Consider the following 20,437-nt stretch of genomic DNA (forward strand, 5'->3'; position numbering starts at 1 on the left):
CCATCATCTCTGTTGCCCCCTCTCCTGTGCGGATGCTATCCTTACCCTGCTCAGGCTCTGAGTCCCCACGCTGGACGGCTCTCCATGTGGACACCCACATCACTTGCTCAGGCTCTGATACTTGTATGAGGCCAGCACCGTGCACTTGCCTGCTCTACCTCACCTAATGGCTCTGGTTTTGAATAGTTAAAGGAGGGGGAATGGGGAGGGGGGGAGAAAGGGAAGTGCTCTCCTGACTTACTTGGTTTAGTTTTTATTTATTTCTCAATCTACAAAGAACTTTAGAACTAAGGTAATATACATGTTTCTGAACTTGATTTTGTTAATTATTAAAAATTAATTAATGAGCTGTAGTCTGTCGAATTACAGTAAAAAAAATAAGCAGGGACTAGAACTATCAGGACACCTGGCATGAGAATACATTTTGCTTCAGATGTGCTGGTAGCTCTCAGAGTTAGCCTTCTTTTCCCCTCCTTGCCCAGCCTGCTGAACTGGGACGTGGAGGAGGGAGGTGATAAAGGTGTCAATCTCATCCTAGTTCTGTTCCTTCCCGTTTAAACTTCTCTCCTAGAATCTACTCCTATAGACCTATTTCATAAGATAAATGTATGACTGATCGGGAACTCTGAAACTTCATTTTTATTATAGTAAAATATCTGAGGATAATTTTCTAATTTAATTCAGCTGTCACAGAAATGATTCTAGGAATTTAGAAATGACTGTCATAGCTAATTGTTTATCATACCTGCAGCAGTACCTTGATGACAGCACTGTGGAAGCTATGGCCTTTCGCAAGAGTGCAAAGGAATTGCTACAACTCGCAGCCAGAGCGTTAAAGAAACTAGGAGTACGCTTCTGGCTGAGCAGCGGGACTTGTCTAGGTAAAATTCTTGTTGCTTTACATTTGTCTTTGTGTCATTTTGTCTTCCTTGGCTTTAGGGATGATGCTTGAGATGACAAAATGTTAGTGACCCTTTAAGTGTCGTACTTATAGATAGAATAAACATAGTGCATAGAGCAAGCGTTTCTTGATTCCTTAAAGGAATTAATTTTAGAAACATAAAAGTGAGTTAGGAAGGCCATATTTGTGTTTACCAAAAATTATAATTCATGTGTACAAAATGTACATTAGATTCTCAGGTAATCCTTAGATTAGCATTTTATTATTTCTATCCCAAAATTATTGCCGCATTTTTAAAAAAGTATTCAGTTTCTTATACATCATACAAACCGCTTGCTTGCACCAGAAGTTTCTACTGAGAGGAAGACTGAAGGGAGTGCCATGAGGTCTTCACAGCCCTTTTCCAGAGCCCTGAGAGTGTCACTGATTGGACATGCTACCTTACCACATCCTGTTCATTGTGAGATGGGAAATGTAGTTTCTATAGTCCTTTGGCAAGTTGCCATTAGAGTCTGAGAAGGATTTCTGGATCTCTTTCCACTATGCGTTGGATCAGAGTTCTTTGGAATTTCAAATATTTTCAAATCATAAATTTTGTTATTTTTATTTCTTCTTGTTTATAACTGTAGTTGGCTATAACTGGGTTTTATCTGGATTAAAACTGTTCTTATACAAAAATTAATTCTGCTCCTGCTTTTATAGGATTGCCATATAATTTATTTCTAATTTAAGAGACTTTTGAGAGTGAAAAGGAGAACCATTAATAATTACGTTGAATAACAGGTGCAAATTGGGATGTTTGGTTATCTTACCTATTAGACTTTATGGAAAATTCACATGGTTCTTCCTGACAAGGAGCTTACAGCTGGAGTAAGCAAAAAAAAGAAAAAGAAAGAAAAAAAAGTATATCTCACACACACATGTGTTATATACTTTAAGGTTTAACTTTTTGAAGCAAAATTGTTTTATATTTCTTATGACTATGTTATCAGAAATACTTCTTAATCATTTGTCATGGTTTGTTTTGAGTTTTTAGCCCCATGGTTTTTTGATTTAAGGGCATTTATAAAATGAGGTGGTTGGATTAGGTGATATTTAAGAGCCTTCCATTTTATTTTTTACCCTCACCCAAGGACATTTTTTATTGCTTTTAGATAGAGATGAAGAGAGAGACAGACAGACAGACAGACAGACATCAGTGTGAGAGAGAAACATCTGTTGGTTGCCTTCTTGTATACTCCTTAACTGGAGATTGAATCCACAATATGGGTATGTGCCCTGACTGGGAATCAAACCTGAGGCCTTTCGGTCTATGGGATGATGCTCCAACCCACTGAGCCACACTGGCCAGGGCAAGAGTTTTCCATTTTTAATAGTTTATTATTCTTTTACAGATGTGGATTGTAGGTTTTTCTCAAACTATAGGTGAGACACCCCCATCCTAGGTTTCTAGAGATTCATATTAAAATAAAATGAATGTTTAGAATTCCAAACAGTATTATTTGATAGCAATACCTATAAAGATAATTGTAGACATTTATTTAGTTTTTATATAATTTGGATGGAAGTCTTCAAAGGATAATAGGAGAGACTGAGGAGCCCTTAGTAATATTAAACTATAAATTTTGAGTTTTTTTTTTAGAGTAGTATTATAGCACCTGATTGAGAAGTAGATACATAGTAAATAACAAGAAATATCTTCTGACAGTATGCTGAAAATTGAGGTTGATACCTCTTCTTTTTTATATGGTCCATCAGACATGAGTTGTTCAGAGCTATTAAGTTCTACAAATTACTGCTCAGGAAAGGGATATTGTTTAAGCAGAATAATTAAATTATATATTGTTAGCATATCTTAAAGGCAGCCTTCATCCTTAAAGGTTTATAATTAAACATTCTCAAAAGTAATTTAATTTTTTTTAGTTTCATTTTGTTTTCGATTAGGCTATTATAGTTGTCCCAATTTTTCCCCTTTGCCCCCTTCCACCCAGCACCCCCCACTCCCTCAGGCAGTCCCCCGTCCTTTGTTCATGTCCATGGGTCATGCATGTAAGTTCTTTGGCTTCTCCATTTCCTATACTGGCCTATTCTGTAACTATCAACTTGTACTTAATGCCTTCACCTTTTCCCCCATCCCCCCAAAACCCCCACTCCACTGCCCACCATCCCAGTTTCCTCCATATCTATGATTCTGTTTCTGTTCTTGTTTGCTTAGTTTGTTTTTTAGATTCAATTGTTGATAGATTTGTAGTTTTTGCCATTTTAATGTTCATAGCTTTGATCTTCTTTTTCTTCAGTAAGTCCTTTTAACATTTCATATAATAATGGCTTGGTGATGATGAACTCCTTTAGCTTTACCTTGTCTGGGAAGCACTTTATCTGCCCTTCCATTCTAAATGATAGCTTTGCTGGATAGAGTAGTCTTGGTTGTAGGTCCTTGCTTTTCATCACTCTGAATACTTCTTGCCAATCCCTTCTTGCCTGCAGAGTTTCTTTTGAGAAATCAAATGACATTCTTATTGGAACGCCTTTGTAGGTAACTGCTTTTAAGGTTCTCTCTTTATCTTTAACCTTTGGCATTTTAATTATGATGTGTCTTGGTGTGGTCCTCTCTACATCCATCTTGTTTGTGACTCTCTGCTTCCTGGACTTGCATGTCTATTTCCTTCACCAAATTAGGGAACTTTTCTTTTATAATTTTTTCAAATAGGTTTCCAATGTCTTGATCTTTCTCTCTTCTCCTTCTGGCACCCGTATGATGTGAATGTTGGAACTCTTGAAGTTGTCCCAGAGGCTACTTATACTATCCTAATTTTTTTGGATTCTTTTTTTCTTCTTGCTGTACTAATTGGATGTCTTTTTTTCCCTTATGTTCCAAATCACTGATTTTGATTCTCAGCTTCATCCACTCCACTCTTGTTTCCCTGGAAAGTGCTCTTTATTTTAATTAGTGTCTCCTTTATTTCTGATTGGATCATTTTTATGCTCCTGAAGTACCCACTGAATTCCTTGAGCATCCTCATAACTAGTATTTTGAATTGTGCATCTGCTGACTTGCTTATCTCCATTTTGTTTAGTTCTTTTTCTGGAGTTCTGTTCTTTCATTTGGGCCATAGTCCTTTGTCTCCTCATTTTGGCAGCCTCCCTGTGTTTGTTTCTGTGTGTTAGATAGTGAGTGCTGCTTTGACTCTGTGTCTTGGTAATGTGGCCTAATATAGTAGGTGTCTTGTAGGATCCAGTGGCACAGCCTCCTCTATCCCCCAAGCTGTACTCGAGGTGTGCCCTTTATGTGGGCTGAGTACTCCATCCTCTTGCAGATAAGTCTTGATTGCTGTCAGCAGGTCAATGAGAGGGATTTACCCAGTCAAGACAGCTGGTAGGACTGGCTGTGATCCCTAGCCAGCAACCACCTCCCTCCCTGGCTGGTGGAGGTGGTTGGATGGACGTGCGATGAGGTTCGTAACTGTCTGCTGGGTTCGCAGGCTCTAGGGTTTCCCAGGTAGTGCAGGCCGAGGTCAGCCTCCACCTTGGCATAAGCTATAAAACGATCTACAGATGGCTGCTGCTAGTGCTGGGCCTGGGGCCACGCAGTGAGAGGTATCGGGGCTGGGCTCAGCTATTGCTTGTTTGAGCAGATTTAGGAAGGTCTGAAGCCTGCACCTAGCCCAGCCGTTCATATGGAAAAGCCACTGTTACCTGAGTGGGAGGGCCCTGTAAGTTGGATGGGGCAGGCCCTTAGGTAATCATCAGGGTGGGGCTTACCGTGTGAGCCAGGTTGATGGAGACTCAGATATGGTGCTGCTGAGCTGTGGCTCTGTGTGGGGGAGGGCTCAGAAAAGGTACATTGGCCACTTTCTGCAGTTCTGTCTAAGAGGAAGTTGTCCTCCAGCTCTTGCCCTGATGCCAGATACTTTAGTCCCTCCCCATATGCCACTGGTGACTTTCAAGGTGCTGCCCCAGTGCTGGAGCCCAGAGGGAGTGAGTGTGAGTAAGTCTGTGTGTAGGGCCCTCCAAGAGGAGATGCCTGAGAATCCTTCAGTTTCTTCCGCCCACCCAACCCCCACTGGGTTTTACAGCCAGAAGTTAGGAGGCCTTACCTTCCTGGCCCTGGAACCCTGGGCTGGGTGGTCTGGTGTGGGGCTGTGAATCTGTCACTCCTGAGACATCCCTTTGTTTTATATCCACCATGTGTGGGTTTGGGACCAGTCCACTCCGCATCTCCGCATCTCTGCCCCTTCGTCCCTCCCATTCATCTGGATGAATGTTGTTTCTTTAATTCCTTAGTTGTCAGACTTTCATACAGCTCAATTTTCTGATGGTTCTGAGTGATCTTTGTTCTGTAGTTCAGCTGTAATTTTGCTGTGGTTGTGCGCAGAGGTGAGCTGTGTTTATCTACACCTCCGTCTTGACCGGAATTCTAATGTTTTTTAATGGATGGCCCACCTAACCTTGTTAAAGCTAATAGTTTATTCAGAAATTAAAACATTATGAAAAATTTCAAGGATGTTTAGTGCTCAGACCAATAGAAGAAAGGAAGGAAGGTGGGAAGGAAGGAAGGATTAGTTTTTTAATGAATGGGTCCTATAACAACAGATTTAGTTTGGGATTTAATTTTTTAAAAAATTTAGTAAAGCACTTTAACTCTAATCCTATGAAATAAAACCCTCTGTTACAAAGATCATTCATTATAATAATGACTTCAGTCTTTAAAAAAGTTTTCTTGTCTTTTCTTCTTTGTTTTTTAGGATGGTATCGACAGTGCAGTATTATTCCTTATAGTAAAGATGTTGACCTAGGAATTTTTATACAAGATTACAAAGCTAATATTATTACAGCATTTCAGGATGTAGGACTTCCACTCAAACACAAATTTGGGAAGGTCAGTAATAAAAATCTGCTCTACTTCTTAAGTAACGTGTCTCAAACGTAAAGTTTGTATTAAACAGAAATGATTATGGACGTTGCATGCATTGTTGTATCACTTGATATTTGCCAAGATGAATTCAGCAGAAGCTTGTTAGCAGTAGTGACCTCTGCACGATTTAAAGAAAACTATAAAATCTGCCTTTCTATTAACAGTGATACAGAGAAGACCTTAGGCTCTTGTAGATGAACTTATTCCCATTATATTAGGCAACAATATAATATAAAATTAATATAATATATAATATACATTAATATAATAGTAAGAATCTCACCTCCCCTACTTGAAGTTATATTATAGTTTCTCATGAGTCATTTGATTTTATGTTCACTTAGGCATCGTATTATTACCAACACGAAACATTTCATTGATTGCTAAGGATTAGAAATACAGACTCATTTCAAAAAGTACTTGAATTCCTTGTTTATTTCATCTGTCCTAGGTCATAGCAATTTTCTCTGAGGTCAGCCAGGAATAGGTCATTGTGGCTTAGATGAAATCTCCCTTTAGACAATTTGATTCCTATGCCCTAAGCCTATGATTCCTTGCAATCACCTTACTATTAATTTTCTTGTTCTCAGGGTGGTATTGTCCTGGAAATCAAGTAGAAGTATATTTAGTGACAGGAAAATTATTTTCCTCATCATAAACATTCCAGTTTATTTTTTTTTAATTAATAAAATATTTTCCTGAGGTCAAAATCCAAGCAATAGAACTCTAGTCAGTCAGCAAACCTCAGTCACTCACTCTGTGTTCAGCACTGTGCTCTGCACCCGGAACATAAAAATGAGTAAGTTATTGTCTTTCCCTTTGAGGAGTTTACTATCTAATTGGAAGGAAAAAACCATGTAAATAATTATGTGATTGATTCTGTAACAAAAAGATGCACCAAGTCCAATGGGAATGTATTTGCAGGATAAGTTTCTTCAGGAAAAGCCTCTCAGAATTCTTTGTACCTTTCACTTTCTTTTGTTTTGTGTACAGATTGTAGTGATCTATGGTGTGTATATGGACTCCTTTAATATAATACAACATTTACTGAAATACTTATCTATTGATTGGAATGAAAAACTTCTTTCCTGACAGTTGTATTTGATTATTAAAGGGAGTAATTTATCTTTGGTTCTTTTCTTTCTTAAGTCAGAGAGGGCACAGGAACAGGATGTTCTCCAGTGATAATTTAACCCCTGTTAAGTCATTACCCTGAGTTGTAATCAGTTATGAGAAGCAAGATTATTTTATATGCATTTCAGAAAGAAGTCAAATGATGGTATGCCCCAACTTGAAAAAAAAATGTATCTTAAAATCAGTACTCAATATAAAACATTATCTTTTTTTATTTTAAAAATGTATATTTCTTTCGTTTCCATCTGTGAAGGTTTTCTTCTTCCTTCTAGGTAGAAGATAGCTTGGAACTATCTTTCCAGGGAAAAGATGATGTGAAACTTGATATTTTTTTCTTCTATGAAGAGACTGACCATATGTGGAATGGAGGCACTCAGGCCAAAACAGGAAAAAAATTTAAGTATGACTCAGATAAGTACTTATAAAAGGGGTGATAGAAATAGCTAGAGGTTGGAGAAAAAGGAAGAGACTCTGTCAAGGCTCCATTATCAGCTAATACTTTCTCAGCTTATCCTTAGAGCCCAGTTGTGTTTGCAAAGTGAGAACTACCTGTGCGGACAGTCTGCAAGGAGGAAGTGTCCCTGGGTTTTTCAATCCAAAGGGTCATTGTGATTAGAAGCCCTGAGTCATCAGAAAGATAAAACCAAAACAAGAAACACAAAAACGGAGCCCAGAGCCTGAGCCAAAACACTGACTGGCTGTTAAGAGCTATAGGCGCTTGATAATTGGGTGGGAATGGGTAAAGGTCAGGAAGGAGAAGTCATGGTGAAGTGAAGTTTCAATGATGAAATTGCGATTGAATGGAGCTGAGGCCATGATTGCTGAGCAACCTCTGATACATGCCCTTAACATAGACGGAGGGCTAATCCTTAAAGTATGCTCATTGGGCTTAACAGCTACCATATTTGTCAAATGTAAGATGATATACACTGTAAGATGTACAGTATTCCCTCACTTATTGCGGGTATTACGTTCTAACCGTGCCCCGCCCGCCCCCCCCCGCGCGATAGGTGAAAATCCACGAAGTAGGAACCTTACATTTTAGTATTTATATATATTTTAAGGCTTTATAAACCCTTCCCACACACTTATAAACCATTCCCAGTCTCTTATTAACCTTTCCCACTCCCTTATTACCTTTTCCACACTTTTATAAACACTACTTATGTTCTTAAACATATTCTACACTCTTAAAACATACGTAACTTTAACAACATACATATACAGTACTGCAAAATCCTGTGATACAGTGAAAAATCCACGATAAATGATTAAATATAATATTTTTAAAATCCTGCGATACAGTGAGGCCGCGATAAGTGAACCGTGATATAGGGAGGGACTACTGTACCATTATCTTTTGTGCTACTAAGAAAGGAAAAACTGCTAGTTATAGTCGTAGGACACATGATTCACAGACGGAAAAATTGGAGGTGGTGTCTCAGAACTATAGGAATGCAGGATGTTAGCCTGGCATTTTAAACATCTTTTTAATGCTACCATAGTAAAACTCCTTGATGAGAAAAGACAAAAAATAACATTAGAGTCACTGTGCTCTCCTTGACGATGCAGTTAGCCTAGTCTCACTCCCGAGAGAGAACGAATGGGAATGAGAGCCCAAGAGCAGGGGCTCTGGAGGTGGGCTGACCTCGGAAGCCTCAGCTGCACCTGACTTGTGTGTGACTTCAGGCTTTCCTGGATGGTAATCTCCTCATCTTTTAAACTTGGGGAGTACTACTGTGTGTCAGGCACCTTATGAACATTTTACCTGTATTAGCACATCTAATCCTCATAACAGTCTTAAGAGGCAGATTTTCTGTTAGGCACTGAGAATTTATGTAGTTGGTTCAAGATCACATAGCAAATAAATGAAGGAGTCAGTTAGCAGCCTGTCTCTAGAATTCATCATTTTAACCATCACTTCCCACTGCTTCTCTAATATACTTGACATTTTGAGGCACTTAGCATAGTGCTTAGTACTTCTTAAGTAAATGGTGGTTATTGTTGTTGTCATTATTTAATATTATTAATACTATGATTACTAATATGATTAATATCATTGCTGTCATTGACATAAATGTATCTCACCAAGTAGCTGAGACTGGTGCTTTGATCACTGAATACATTGAGCCATTGGGCACAGTGGGGAATGTTCTGTAACACAGAAGAGGAGTTCCTCACTCAGCCTGGTGTCTTCTGTGTGCGTTGACATACCCTACTGGCATCGCCGGATCTATTTGAAGGCAAGGAGTCTTCATGTAAAGTTAAACTTGTTCTGGAGGTTTGAGAGTAATCCAAACCTTTTCCTCAAAGTTATAAAGTATCCCCAAGTTGACATTAACCCTGAAGCTCGTTCTTGAAGTGTTTTCTTTAATATAAAAAATTATTTTACTTTTTGACAACAAACATTCATGCTGGGTAAGTTCTGATTATAAGTTAATGAATATATAATTGACACTCTCATCGTGACTAGGTAAACGGGGAGGTAGTAAATCTCAGTTTGTTTATTCAAAATATGGTACAGATTCCAAATTTCATGTATAACTTAGAGGCGTTTTTTAAAAAGCTATAAGAGCCCTGGACAGTGTGGCTCAGTTGGAGTGTAGTCTTGTACACCAAAAAGTTAGCAATAAATCTGCCCTGGCCCAGTGGCTCACTTGGTTGGAGCATCATCCTGTACACCAAAAGGTTGCAGGTGGGCACATACTTAGGTTGTGGATTCACTCCCTGGTTGAGGGCATGTATGGGAGGCAACCTATCAGTATTTCTCTCTCAAATTGACGTTCCTCTCTCTCTCTCTTTTTCTCTCTCTTTAAAATTAATAAACATTAAAAAAATTATTTTAAATCTCTCATTTAAAAAAACTGTAAGTAAGTATAGCACAGAAATTAAAGGCAGGGGGCCAGTCTGTTTGTTTTTTGAATCCCACCTATACATTTTACAAGCTATATTACCTTGGGTAAGTTATTTAACTTCTTTGTACCTTAGCTTCCTCAAGTGTGAAATGGGAGTGATAATAGAAATTGCCATAGAATAGATTTAAAGATTGCGTCAATAACAAAAAAGTGTTTTGAATAGAATTAAGCATGTCCTGAGTTCTAAGTAATTATTAACTACTATTTTTGATACTGCTAGTAGTAGTATTGGTGAAGAAAACTATTCCTCTTCTTAGTCTTATGAGAAATTTAGAGATAAGGAACCTATATAATTATCTGAATATTAAACTGCCAAATCTATTCTTAGAGAACTCTTATGAGAATACCATCTTTTTCTAAGAAAGATTACTTGTAGAGCTAGTATCATAATCCTGTTACTTTAAAATTTTCTTCTAAGGCTTGATTTTCTTCTCACTGACATCTGAAACCCACAAACCTCAAAAGAACGGTTTGTTTCTAACCACTACATGTCTGAATAGAAAGAGCTTCTTTCATTCTGCTGTAACTGCTCTTTATGGTAGCAATGTTTGGGAAGTGTGAAGTGTTCTGATTATTTAATGAGAAAAATGAGCAGTGATAGAACTGTCTGGACAGATGGTGTGAGTCCCAGATTTTCTATCATGTTACCATGACCTTAAAAGGCAGAGAAAAGAACGGGATGGCTGCGTAGAGTGGTTTCTTGGGAAGATTCCCCCAGCCATATGCCATTTTCATTCTTTTCAGCACTGTTTGCTTTAAAGAACTGAAGTATTTTCTAGATGGGAAAAATAATCCTTCAGAGCTAATCTAAGGGTCTTTTTTATCTTTACAATATTTTGCATTTTATTCCTGCATGGTTAATTCTGAGAAAACCTTAGCAATATCGTAGAATGCTTACCGTTTTTTAAATGATTGGAGAGGAACTCGGGAAGTAATAAAATTTCTCCTTTCAAAACTTGACTCTTGCCCTGGCCAGCGTGGCTCATTTGGTTGGAGCATTGTCCCATAACCAAAGAGTTGTGGGTTTGATCCCAGGTTCGGGCACATATGGAAGGCAAACAATCCATGCTTCTCTCTTGCATCAGTGTTTCTCTCTCCCTTTCTCTCTCCTGTCTTCTCTCTAAAAAGCAATGGAAGAATGCCCTTGGGTAAGGATGCAAAATTTTAAAAACTTTATTCTTTGCCTTCAGAACTATGTTTTTGGTCCGAAGATTTAATAATAATTATAATATTAACAGTGTCAATAAAGATATAGCTACCACGGTATCAGCTAGATATTAGGAACTGTGAGAGAATTTATAATCTCAGACCATCTTCTCACTCCCAGTTAAATATGAGGAAACTGAAGTTCAGAGAAGTTAAATAACTCAAGGTCATCTTGCTGTAATGTCATGGCCAAGATTGAACTCCATATCTGTTGGACTCTTAGGCATAACTGCTGTCTGCTAAGAGTTAATAGATTAACTCAGTTAATGCATGTAATGCATTTAGAGCAATATGTAGCTAGTAAGTACTATATAGATGTTAGCTATTGCTGCTACTATTATTACTATTTATTATTACTCTCATAATTACTATTACTACTACTGTGTTGCTCCAACACAACGGTTGCTTGGGTTAGTTATTCTCTGGGCAAGCATTTTCTTTCCAGGTCTAATATTTATTTCATCCTTAGCTTTTAGTCCACCTCTCCTTTACCTGAATTCATTTCTTTACCTAAAATCTAAATTCTACTCTTAAATATTGTCTAGTTTTTTAAAGTATTTATTTTTGTTCTTGAGAGTCTCAATCACCAGTAATAAAAGTAATGAAGTAATCAGTATGTCTCCGGGATGTGAAGTTTTTATTTCACAACTTTGCAGTTCCTACACGTACTGCCCATATTTCTTTGGGTTATTTCTTTCTTTCCCATCTGAATTCACTGATGTAAGTAGAGGCCAGAAGTTTGAGAAGTAGTACTAATGGTAATAATAAAAGTTAACTTTTACTGAGTATTTACTATATACTAAGCACTATGCCAAGCTTTTATGTGTGTCATCTCACTTAACCTTTACAACAAGACTATGGGTGAGGAAATCACAGCAGAGCTAAGACTCAGAACTAGGACCGTATCACTTCAGGGCCCATATTCTGATCAATTTACAATGTTAGCATCACCATGATCTGCATAGTATTGTTAATGAGTAGGTCCTCGAAAAAGTTCATTTCATTCCATGTCGTTTCATTGTAATGTTGGTGAGATGCTGTAGGAACAGGACTCTTGTTTATATCAGTTAGCCTGTGGTAAAACTGTTTTCCCATTTTATGTCATCTCGCTTAAAGTTGCAGAACCTATCAATGACATTAAGTGAGGACCAACGGTGCTCCCTCCCTGAAAATAGCACTTCAGTTTATTGGCATTGTCAGGGTAATACAGCCACCTCTGTGTCCTCTAATTAGAGATCTACTGCCCCGTAGACTTGCAGTGGGTTCCTTATTGCTTTTTATATTTGCAGTCTTTGCTTATTATATATCTTAAGAAAATCTGGGTCTTTTCCTCTGTGCAGCTATACTCCCATCTAAGTGTGGCTCCAATTTAATTTAATATTTAATCTCTGTAAAATTTATTAACTTCTGTGTGCTAAAGATTCTGATGTGAATATGACCTAGTTGTTCTCTAAAGGATCTCATAATCTAGACCATGAGACAAATATTGAACTACTCCATCAACAGTATAAGAATTGAAGTACCATCCGATGCTGCATAATGGCATTTTGGTCAACTACAGACCTCTTACGTGACGGTGGTTCCATGTGATTATAGTGGAGCTGAAAAATTCCTGTCGTCTAGTGACTCGTAGCCATCTTAACATTGTAGTGCAACGCATTACTCACGTGTCTGTGGTGATGCTGGTGTACGTGAGCCTGCTGTGCACCCGGTTGTATAAAAGTACAGCACAAACAATCATAAACAGGACGCAGTATCAGGTAGTGATATCAACGACTGTTGCTGGTTTATGTATTTAGTCTGCTGTACTTTTATTGTTACTTTAGAGTCTTTCTACTTATAAAAATGATTCTGCTGTGAAACAGCGTGATACTGGCTGCAGCCTCATTCATCTCGTGTTTCCTGCATCTCTTACTGCATCATTTTCTTTTGTGCTTGGTTTCATGCCGTGTTGTTTTGTACAGTAGCACGCTGTACAGGTTTGTAGCCTGTGAGCAACAGGCTACACCATATGGCCTAGGTGTATAGCGGGTTACGCTCTCTAGGTTTGTGTAAGTGTAATCTGTGATGTTCGCACAGCGATGAAATCACCTAATGACACGGTTCTCAAACCTATCCCTTTGTTAAACAGCTCATGGCTCTTTGTGTCAGAGATAGCTGAAATACCAAATCAGCTTCATCTAGAAGCAAGGCAAGGAAGTGTGGCTTTAAAATAGAGAAGTTTGTTAGGTAGACAGGAGGAATATGGAGAAAGGCCTAATAATACATTTACTTAACTATTTTTCTATTTAGCTTGTTGCCATTTTTTATTATTAAAAAATCTGTATGCATCTTTATACAATAGGTAAAAGCTTTATTAGGGATTGTTTCCTTGAATAGGTTCCCAGAAGCAGAATTATTGTTTGATTGTGCTATTTGAGAAATAGAGGGGTATGTAGGCAATATTCTAATACCAATGAAAGTATAGCATTTTATTCCTCAGTGTCGTGTTTTTTCTTCGGCTTATTAAGGCTCTTCATAGCTTTACAGGACTCCCTAATCTTCCTTGTCAGCATGCTTTATTCTACCTACAGTTTTTTCCTCCTATTTTTTCACTAAACTTTTAATTTTGTGATAATTTTAGATTTACAGAAAAGTTACGAAAATACTACAGAGAGTGTCTGTATACCAGTTACCCAGTTCCCTCTGCTGTTGACACACTATCACCATGGTAAACTTGTCAAAACTAGTTAGCCAGCACTGGTGCATCACAGCTCACTACACTCCAGACTTTATCTGCATTTCACCATGTCCTTTGTTCCAGGATCTAATCCAAAATACCACATTGCGTTTAGATACCCAGCCTTTTGAAACTTGATTTAAGTCCAAGATTTTTAGCGTGTCAGTAAGTAGTACTGGACTATCATACATCATCACATATCCCACGTCTTCCCATTCAAGAGCACTGAGTTGCCTCCGTTTTGAAGTTGCTCCTCAGTACCCCTAACTGGAAATAATCTCCCCTTCCTCTGAATTTCCAAATTTCTTTTTCCCTCTTTACCACTCTCATGCTTTATTTAGGTACTTTTGCTGATTAGTCTGTCATTTCGGAATTACAGTTAGAATCAGGCCCAGTCAGTTTGTTGGGCGGAGGGGAGAGCCAGCACTACTTGAAACTAAAACCAGGCCCTCCTGAATGCAGTCTGCATGTTTTGCTCCGGTGGTAGGGTGACACCAGGTTCATAACTTGATCCCACCTAGCACCTTTGGGGAATCAAAGCCATAAAGGTAAGTCACCCCAGTGAGTGTTTTTCATTCACTTTGCTTCACAAGAAGTTAAAGACTAGAATTAGTTGTCTAATCCCCGCTCATAGGTTCTCTCAGCTTTGTAGATGCTGTGCTTCCATAGTTTCAGCTCTCAGAAAACACATTTGTCTTCTTAGTCCTTACAGCTGTGAAGCTCAAAAGGCAAATTTGAGTAATTTCCTTTCAATGATTATATTTTAAGCACTGGCTTTTCTAAAAATGATCTCACATTTTCTACTCTGTTTATGCCTTTATATTTTACGACATAAAGATTATATCTTACCCACCACTTCACCACCACTTCACCTTTGAGGACACTGGCTTTGTGATTAGAGAGACTCAGGCTGTGTCCCTTCAGGATCAGACCATTCCCAGAGCCATGAACAGAGGAAGCTCCTTGGAAAAGAGCCCCATGGAGGATTCCCAGAATTCAGAGGAGAAATACAAAGCCTTCATGGGTATTTGCAAATGCTTCTCTCAGGAAGAGTGGGAATAGCTGGAAAACTGAGAGAAAACCACCTACATATGCGTGACGAGAGACCATGACACCATGACTTGTCTAGGTCTCAGAGTCAACCTCCCAGATTTCGTGCGTCCTAAGAAACAGACCACAGAATCTCCTGTGCATGATTCTGATGAAGATTGAAACTGGGAATCAGGATGAAAATTCACAGGGGGCTTCCAACAAGAAACTGAAGAAACATCCGAAGGTGATGGGCAAGAATCTCGCCAAGGAAGAAAATGACTTTAAGCCAACGCCTCACTCCGAGCTGGCTCAGAAGCAGCTCTGCCGCCTGGGGAAAGTGAGTGTCTCTTGTCAGCAGATGGAGAAGTCAGCAGCACCCGGCACAGAGGAGACCATAGTCTGGGCAAATGAGCTGCAGGAAAAAGACTACCTTCTAGAGTATGAAGACATCAGTGACCCCGAGGAAGACGACCAACTCTGGATGCGACGAGTGCCCATGATAGAAAGCAGAACCTGGCAGCCCTTCTTGAACATGAGCAAAGCTGTGAACCCCTGGCCATGAGGTGTTCAACAAGTGAAAGCAAGTGTTCACTATAGAGAAAAGTTAAACATTATGTTTCCTACTATGAGCCAACTATTCTGTTAGATGTTAGAGCTTCATTAATGAGTAACACATATACCTAATGCATGTTTCTGTCTGTGTATTCATGCACTTACCTCATGGAACAAGCATTGTCAGGTATCTACACAGACGTGCCTACTAAGGCAATTTGGGGGGTTGGATTCCGGATGTTATTTTCTGCATTTGTATATGCACACATGCACACACAGGGTGCAACTATCAGCATCTCCCACACGCTCTTCTCCACTAACAGAGTGTCCTGGGCATGTCCCTTTAGTCTGTTTCCTGTTCAGCAGCTGCTCCGTGTTTTAAACCCCTATTGTTTACTTTTCCAGCATCAGTCACTGCCAGTTAATAACTACAAGTTTTTCCTAGGGGGAAAAAAAAAGATTCTATCTTAGGTCTCCTTAATTATACCTCTAAACATTTAGTGAGTAGGAGATACAAAATGAAGTCATTTGGGGAAAAATTTAGACTATTATGTGGTCATTGTGTACTTATACAATATATAGAAGTGGCATTTATATAGTAAGCTTTGTTTTTTAAGAGATTACCTCAGAATGAATAAATAGCAGATCTTTATGTGAAGTAAATTATATTTTTTTAGACTCATATTTTGTTTCTGAACGTAATTCTGTAAGATACTCTATAAGGTATTATTTTGTGATATAAAAACATTTTCATGATAAGACTCATACATAAATGTTTATAGTAGTCTCATTCACGGTAGCCAAAAAAAAGAAAACAACCCAAATGTCCATCTTCTGGTGACCAGGTAAACAGATTGTGGTATGTTCAAACAATGGAATACTATACAGCAAGAGAGGAATGAGCTATTGATACATTCAGTAACAGGGATGAATCTCCAAAACATTATGCTAAGTGGAAGAAGTCCAATAAGAATACTTATTATAACTATATATTTGAAATTGTAGAACAGGCAAAACAAATCAAGACTGTAACAAGCTCTGTGACTGCCAGGGGCCAGGGTGGATTAAGAACATGACTACCAGAGAGCATGGGGAACTTTCGGAGGTAAGGTGGTAGAACTGCTCTGAATCTTGATTATTGTAATGATGACATAGGTATATGCATTTGTCAAACTATAAAACAGGTGCATTTCATTATATGTGAATTATACCTCAAAAAAGTTGATTTTAACCAATGCTAAGAGACAGGAGCCCAGTAACACAAGTTGAGACAGAGATATCTGGGACCAGAGCTGTGAATTGATCAAGCTACACTTAACTGCAATGATAAACTGATAGTCTCCTTGGACAGACTGGGTAACCTTAGATCCAAATGAAAGAAGACTGATGTGTTTAGAATGAAATTTTAAATCATAATTTAATCTCCTTTTTTTCATTATTATTATATCCAAAGAGAAATCCTATAAAATTTGTGTGAGAAAAAGCAAGCACAGCTGGAGTAACTGGTTATGGATGAGCTATAGATCTGCTTTTTTGGAATTTATGCAGTGGAAGTAAAAATGTCCTAAGGTTTTGTCCTCTTGGCCTTGAAAGTTTTGAGCATGCCTTAAAAGATAGTTTTTGATATAGTCATTGTGCATGTGCTTTCTGGTGTTAAGTGATAACTATCCTTACAAGCTTTACGTGTTGTCTGCTCATTGATAGCAAAACTGTCTTGTTTCTTTTGTGGTACAGATAACCACTTTTCTGTCCTATGGAGATTGCATAGCAGAGGTTAATAGTCAGTAGGTGACATTTAAAACTTTTGATAAAATTTCTAATTAAAAAGAAAAAGAAGGCTTTTTTAAGTGACTTGGAATAAAAGGGATCTAGAATAATTTAACCTGATAAACAGCATCTACCAAAAACCCAGCGTGAGCAATTGTATTTAATGATAAAACTTAAGACATCTTTTCTATTAAAATAAGAAAAGAACATAAGAATGCATGCTCTTCCTACTTCTATTAAGCTAGAGGGTTTAAGTCACTGGAATAACATAAAGAAAAGAAATTAAGAGTTAAAAGAAGAGACAAAATTAGTAATGGGGATAAACCATTTGTAGTGTTTTATAGGAATTATTGTTGAATAAAATGGCTCTGCTGTTTCAGCTTCAGAGTTTAATGTAAACTCATGTTTAAAAGGTCAGATTCAGTTGTAATTGATGGCTAACTCACTGAGCCGAGGTAACTAGTAATAATAAAAATGTGTTTTTCATTTAGCAGTTATGTTTATAGGTTTTACAATTAAACTGATGAACTTACTTTATCCAACCACCAGTAAGTAGTTTTCCCAGATTTTAGGGATGTCTGTAGGGAAAAAAGAGTCTACTCCAGCTAACTTTTAATTCTAACTATTGTTCTATGCAAAAATAACAAAGTAAGAATTGTATGAAATAGCAAATGAATGGAAGGATTTTTGTGTGTGTGCATCTGATAAGATCCCTTGAATTTACATTCTGATTTAAGGTCGCATTATCTGAATTGAAGTTTTCACATTTTGGATCCTATCAGAGCTCTAAAGCACAAACTACTTTGCTGAACTTATTCTTAGCTTTAAAAGCTAAGGTAACATTTTGGACCCACGGGGTATTAGTCATTGCTTACTGGTAGCCTGGACAGAGTACACGGCATGTGCTCTTCTGTGTCATTAACCCCTCCCTCCACCCTCTCCACAATCCCATTTCACCATCAGTTTTTATATTTTATGGTTTGTGTATCTTTTCTCTTAGGAAGTTGGCATTTTCTTTTGGCTGAATGGTGAAAAGAAAACTACAAAAAGTTTAGGGATATTTCTATTGAACAAAATTAACATTTGAGTTAAACTGTCCATGAGTTATTTTAACATATGTATTTAAAATGTTTTGGTTTTGTTCATAAATCTTTTACTGTTTAAAACATTGCTTTTGTAAAATTTGTGGTATTCTTATTCACCCTATCCTGGATCTGTGATTTTTCTTTCTTTCACCTTTCTGATATAACTGTAGAGGCTAATATTTAAGAGAGAAGTTTCCAGGCCTGTGTTACTAGGTAGACCATGATTTTTGCCTCATTTCAACTTCAGTGTGTGAACTTGATAGGTTGGGACAAGTGGACATCTGCTGACCAACATCTGATTGGGGAGGGCGGAGGCTGGTGATGGACGGATGTGTCTGATGACCGAATGAGCAATTCTATGAATATGAGTGTAAGAGTAAAAGCAGGGCCTGCAGATGGGAGAGCTGGGCTGTATCTTATTTCCTCCTTGGCTATGAGATTTGCTGTGGCCATCTTTTCGAAGAAGCCAGCTGGCCTGTTAACCACCAGCACCCATTGGTTTGAGTAGAAGGGACTTGTTGCTTTCTTTAGAATTTGTTCAGCTTCTCACTTTCATACATGGCTTTCTATTCATCTGGTGATGAAACATGATACTCAGAAGCCCAATATCTGAGAACCGACCTTTCTTTGGAGAACATCTCAGTTAGATCTCATTTCCACAATATGATTACATTTTGACATCTGGCTCCCCCCCCCCTTTTTTTTCTGTAATCCTCTGATATGTCAGATTCCTGTGACCTGCTATTTCCACTTCAAATCTCAATACCGAAAGTTCTCCCTGTGTTATGAAGAGGAAACATTTTTCAGAAAACAGCAACACAATATAAGGCTATAATAAAAATTTAAATCTAACAAAGCTAATCGTTTTCACGTCCCTTTGTAATATATAAAATTCTATTTGCTGATCCAAAGTACCTTTAACAAACATGTTTTGGGTTAGTTTCTGAAACCTACTAATGAAAATAGCTAGAATAAAATTCATTTTAACTGATATTCCTGGAACTGGCTTAGAGGTGTCTGTTAGCATTTGAAATGAAAAGAGGAAAGTCAGAGACTACAGGTGGGTTCATGGGAGGGACAGAAGCCTGAGAATGCATCCTGGAGTCATGCTTGCTGTGTAGCCTTGGGAACCCCCTGTCGTGAAAGAAAACAAGGTTCGCCTTACATGTGTGCTGCCTATTTTAGTGTTCTTCAATTAGGTTCTTTTAGTAGCAGCTTGAGTTGGCTGGGGATTTAATGATATGTAAACTACTAACATAAGTAAGGAAAAGGAAAGTTTGGGGCTGAGAACAGAGATTTTAAAAGGGCAGGTGGTAAGTAAAAGGCAAAGCGGGAAGCAGGTTGGTATAGCGGTCCTTTAAGATAAGTATTATTGCAACAGTGCATGCAAGCGTTGGATGTGTATTTCTGCATTTAAGGAGGGGATGGAGTGCGAAGCTTTACTCAAAAAGCCGTCAGTGGGTCCTGCCTACTGTTGTGTTCATGTATTGTGGTGTGGAATTCTTACTACGGTAGGAACTAGGAAAGGAGTTGGAGAAATACCCTGGGAACTTCTTCAGCTCTCTATAATCTGAGAAGTTACCAAAAGCCAACTGGAACCCAGAAATTAACGTGACCCCTCACAGAGGTACCAACATTTGTGATGCTCTTGCTGGAAAATATCATATCGCCAGGATTGATTCAGGCTCTCTGGTGGACTAGGAGGGTATTGTTTCCTTTCTCGTTGCCACTCGTGCCTCCTGCCATGTATTAAGAATTGCAAGTATCAGCCCTGGCTGGTGTGGCTCAGTGGATTGAGCACCCGCCTGCAAACTGAAAGGTTGCCGGTTTCATTCCTTGTCAGGGCACATGCCTGGGTTGTAGGCCAGGTTCCCAGTTGGGTGCGTGAGAGAGGCGACAATTGATGTCTCTCTCCCTCTCCTTCTCCCTCCCTTCCTCTCTCTCTGAAAATAAATAAATAAAAATTAAAAAAAAAAAAAAAGGAATTGCAGGTATTAGAAATGTGCTGAAATGGAATATTTATATATGAATTGGTTAACTGGGATTGTTTAAAGAATGGCCACAGCCAGATCCAAGCACTGTCCCAGGTTTTCTGAACTCAGTCATTTTCTTCCATCTTTTGGCAGCTTTTTGCTTTGACTAAGAGCGAAAGTGGCCGCCAGCAGTGCTCAGCTTCTATCCTACCAACTAGAAACCACAGCAAAAAGAACA

General features: G+C 38.4%; 2 protein-coding genes across 2 annotated transcripts in view; both read left to right on the forward strand.

The window, feature by feature from the left end:
* Positions 1 to 20,437, forward strand: part of FKTN (fukutin) — a 45,436-nt gene that overhangs the window by 23,720 nt on the left and 1,279 nt on the right. Inside the window, exons 7-9 of the mRNA XM_090274520.1 lie at positions 752 to 881; positions 5,647 to 5,780; positions 7,223 to 7,350. Coding sequence (XP_090130646.1) covers positions 752 to 881; positions 5,647 to 5,780; positions 7,223 to 7,350 — 392 coding nt within the window. The remainder of the gene's footprint in view (positions 1 to 751; positions 882 to 5,646; positions 5,781 to 7,222; positions 7,351 to 20,437) is intronic.
* Positions 14,912 to 15,471, forward strand: LOC150013505 (protein SSX7-like). Its single transcript, XM_090275943.1, has one exon. The coding sequence runs from the start codon at positions 14,983 to 14,985 to the stop codon at positions 15,382 to 15,384; it is 402 nt and encodes a 133-aa protein (XP_090132069.1). The 5' UTR covers positions 14,912 to 14,982; the 3' UTR covers positions 15,385 to 15,471.

Source organism: Furipterus horrens, unplaced genomic scaffold, assembly GCF_987537825.1.
Source record: "Furipterus horrens unplaced genomic scaffold, mFurHor1.1.pri manual_scaffold_4, whole genome shotgun sequence".
Classification (NCBI taxonomy): domain Eukaryota; kingdom Metazoa; phylum Chordata; class Mammalia; order Chiroptera; family Furipteridae; genus Furipterus; species Furipterus horrens.

What these genes read in the sequence shown, in the direction of transcription:
- LOC150013505 (XM_090275943.1), top strand. Translation starts at nt 14,983, where the DNA reads ATGATTCTGATGAAGATTGAAACTGGGAATCAGGATGAAAATTCACAG.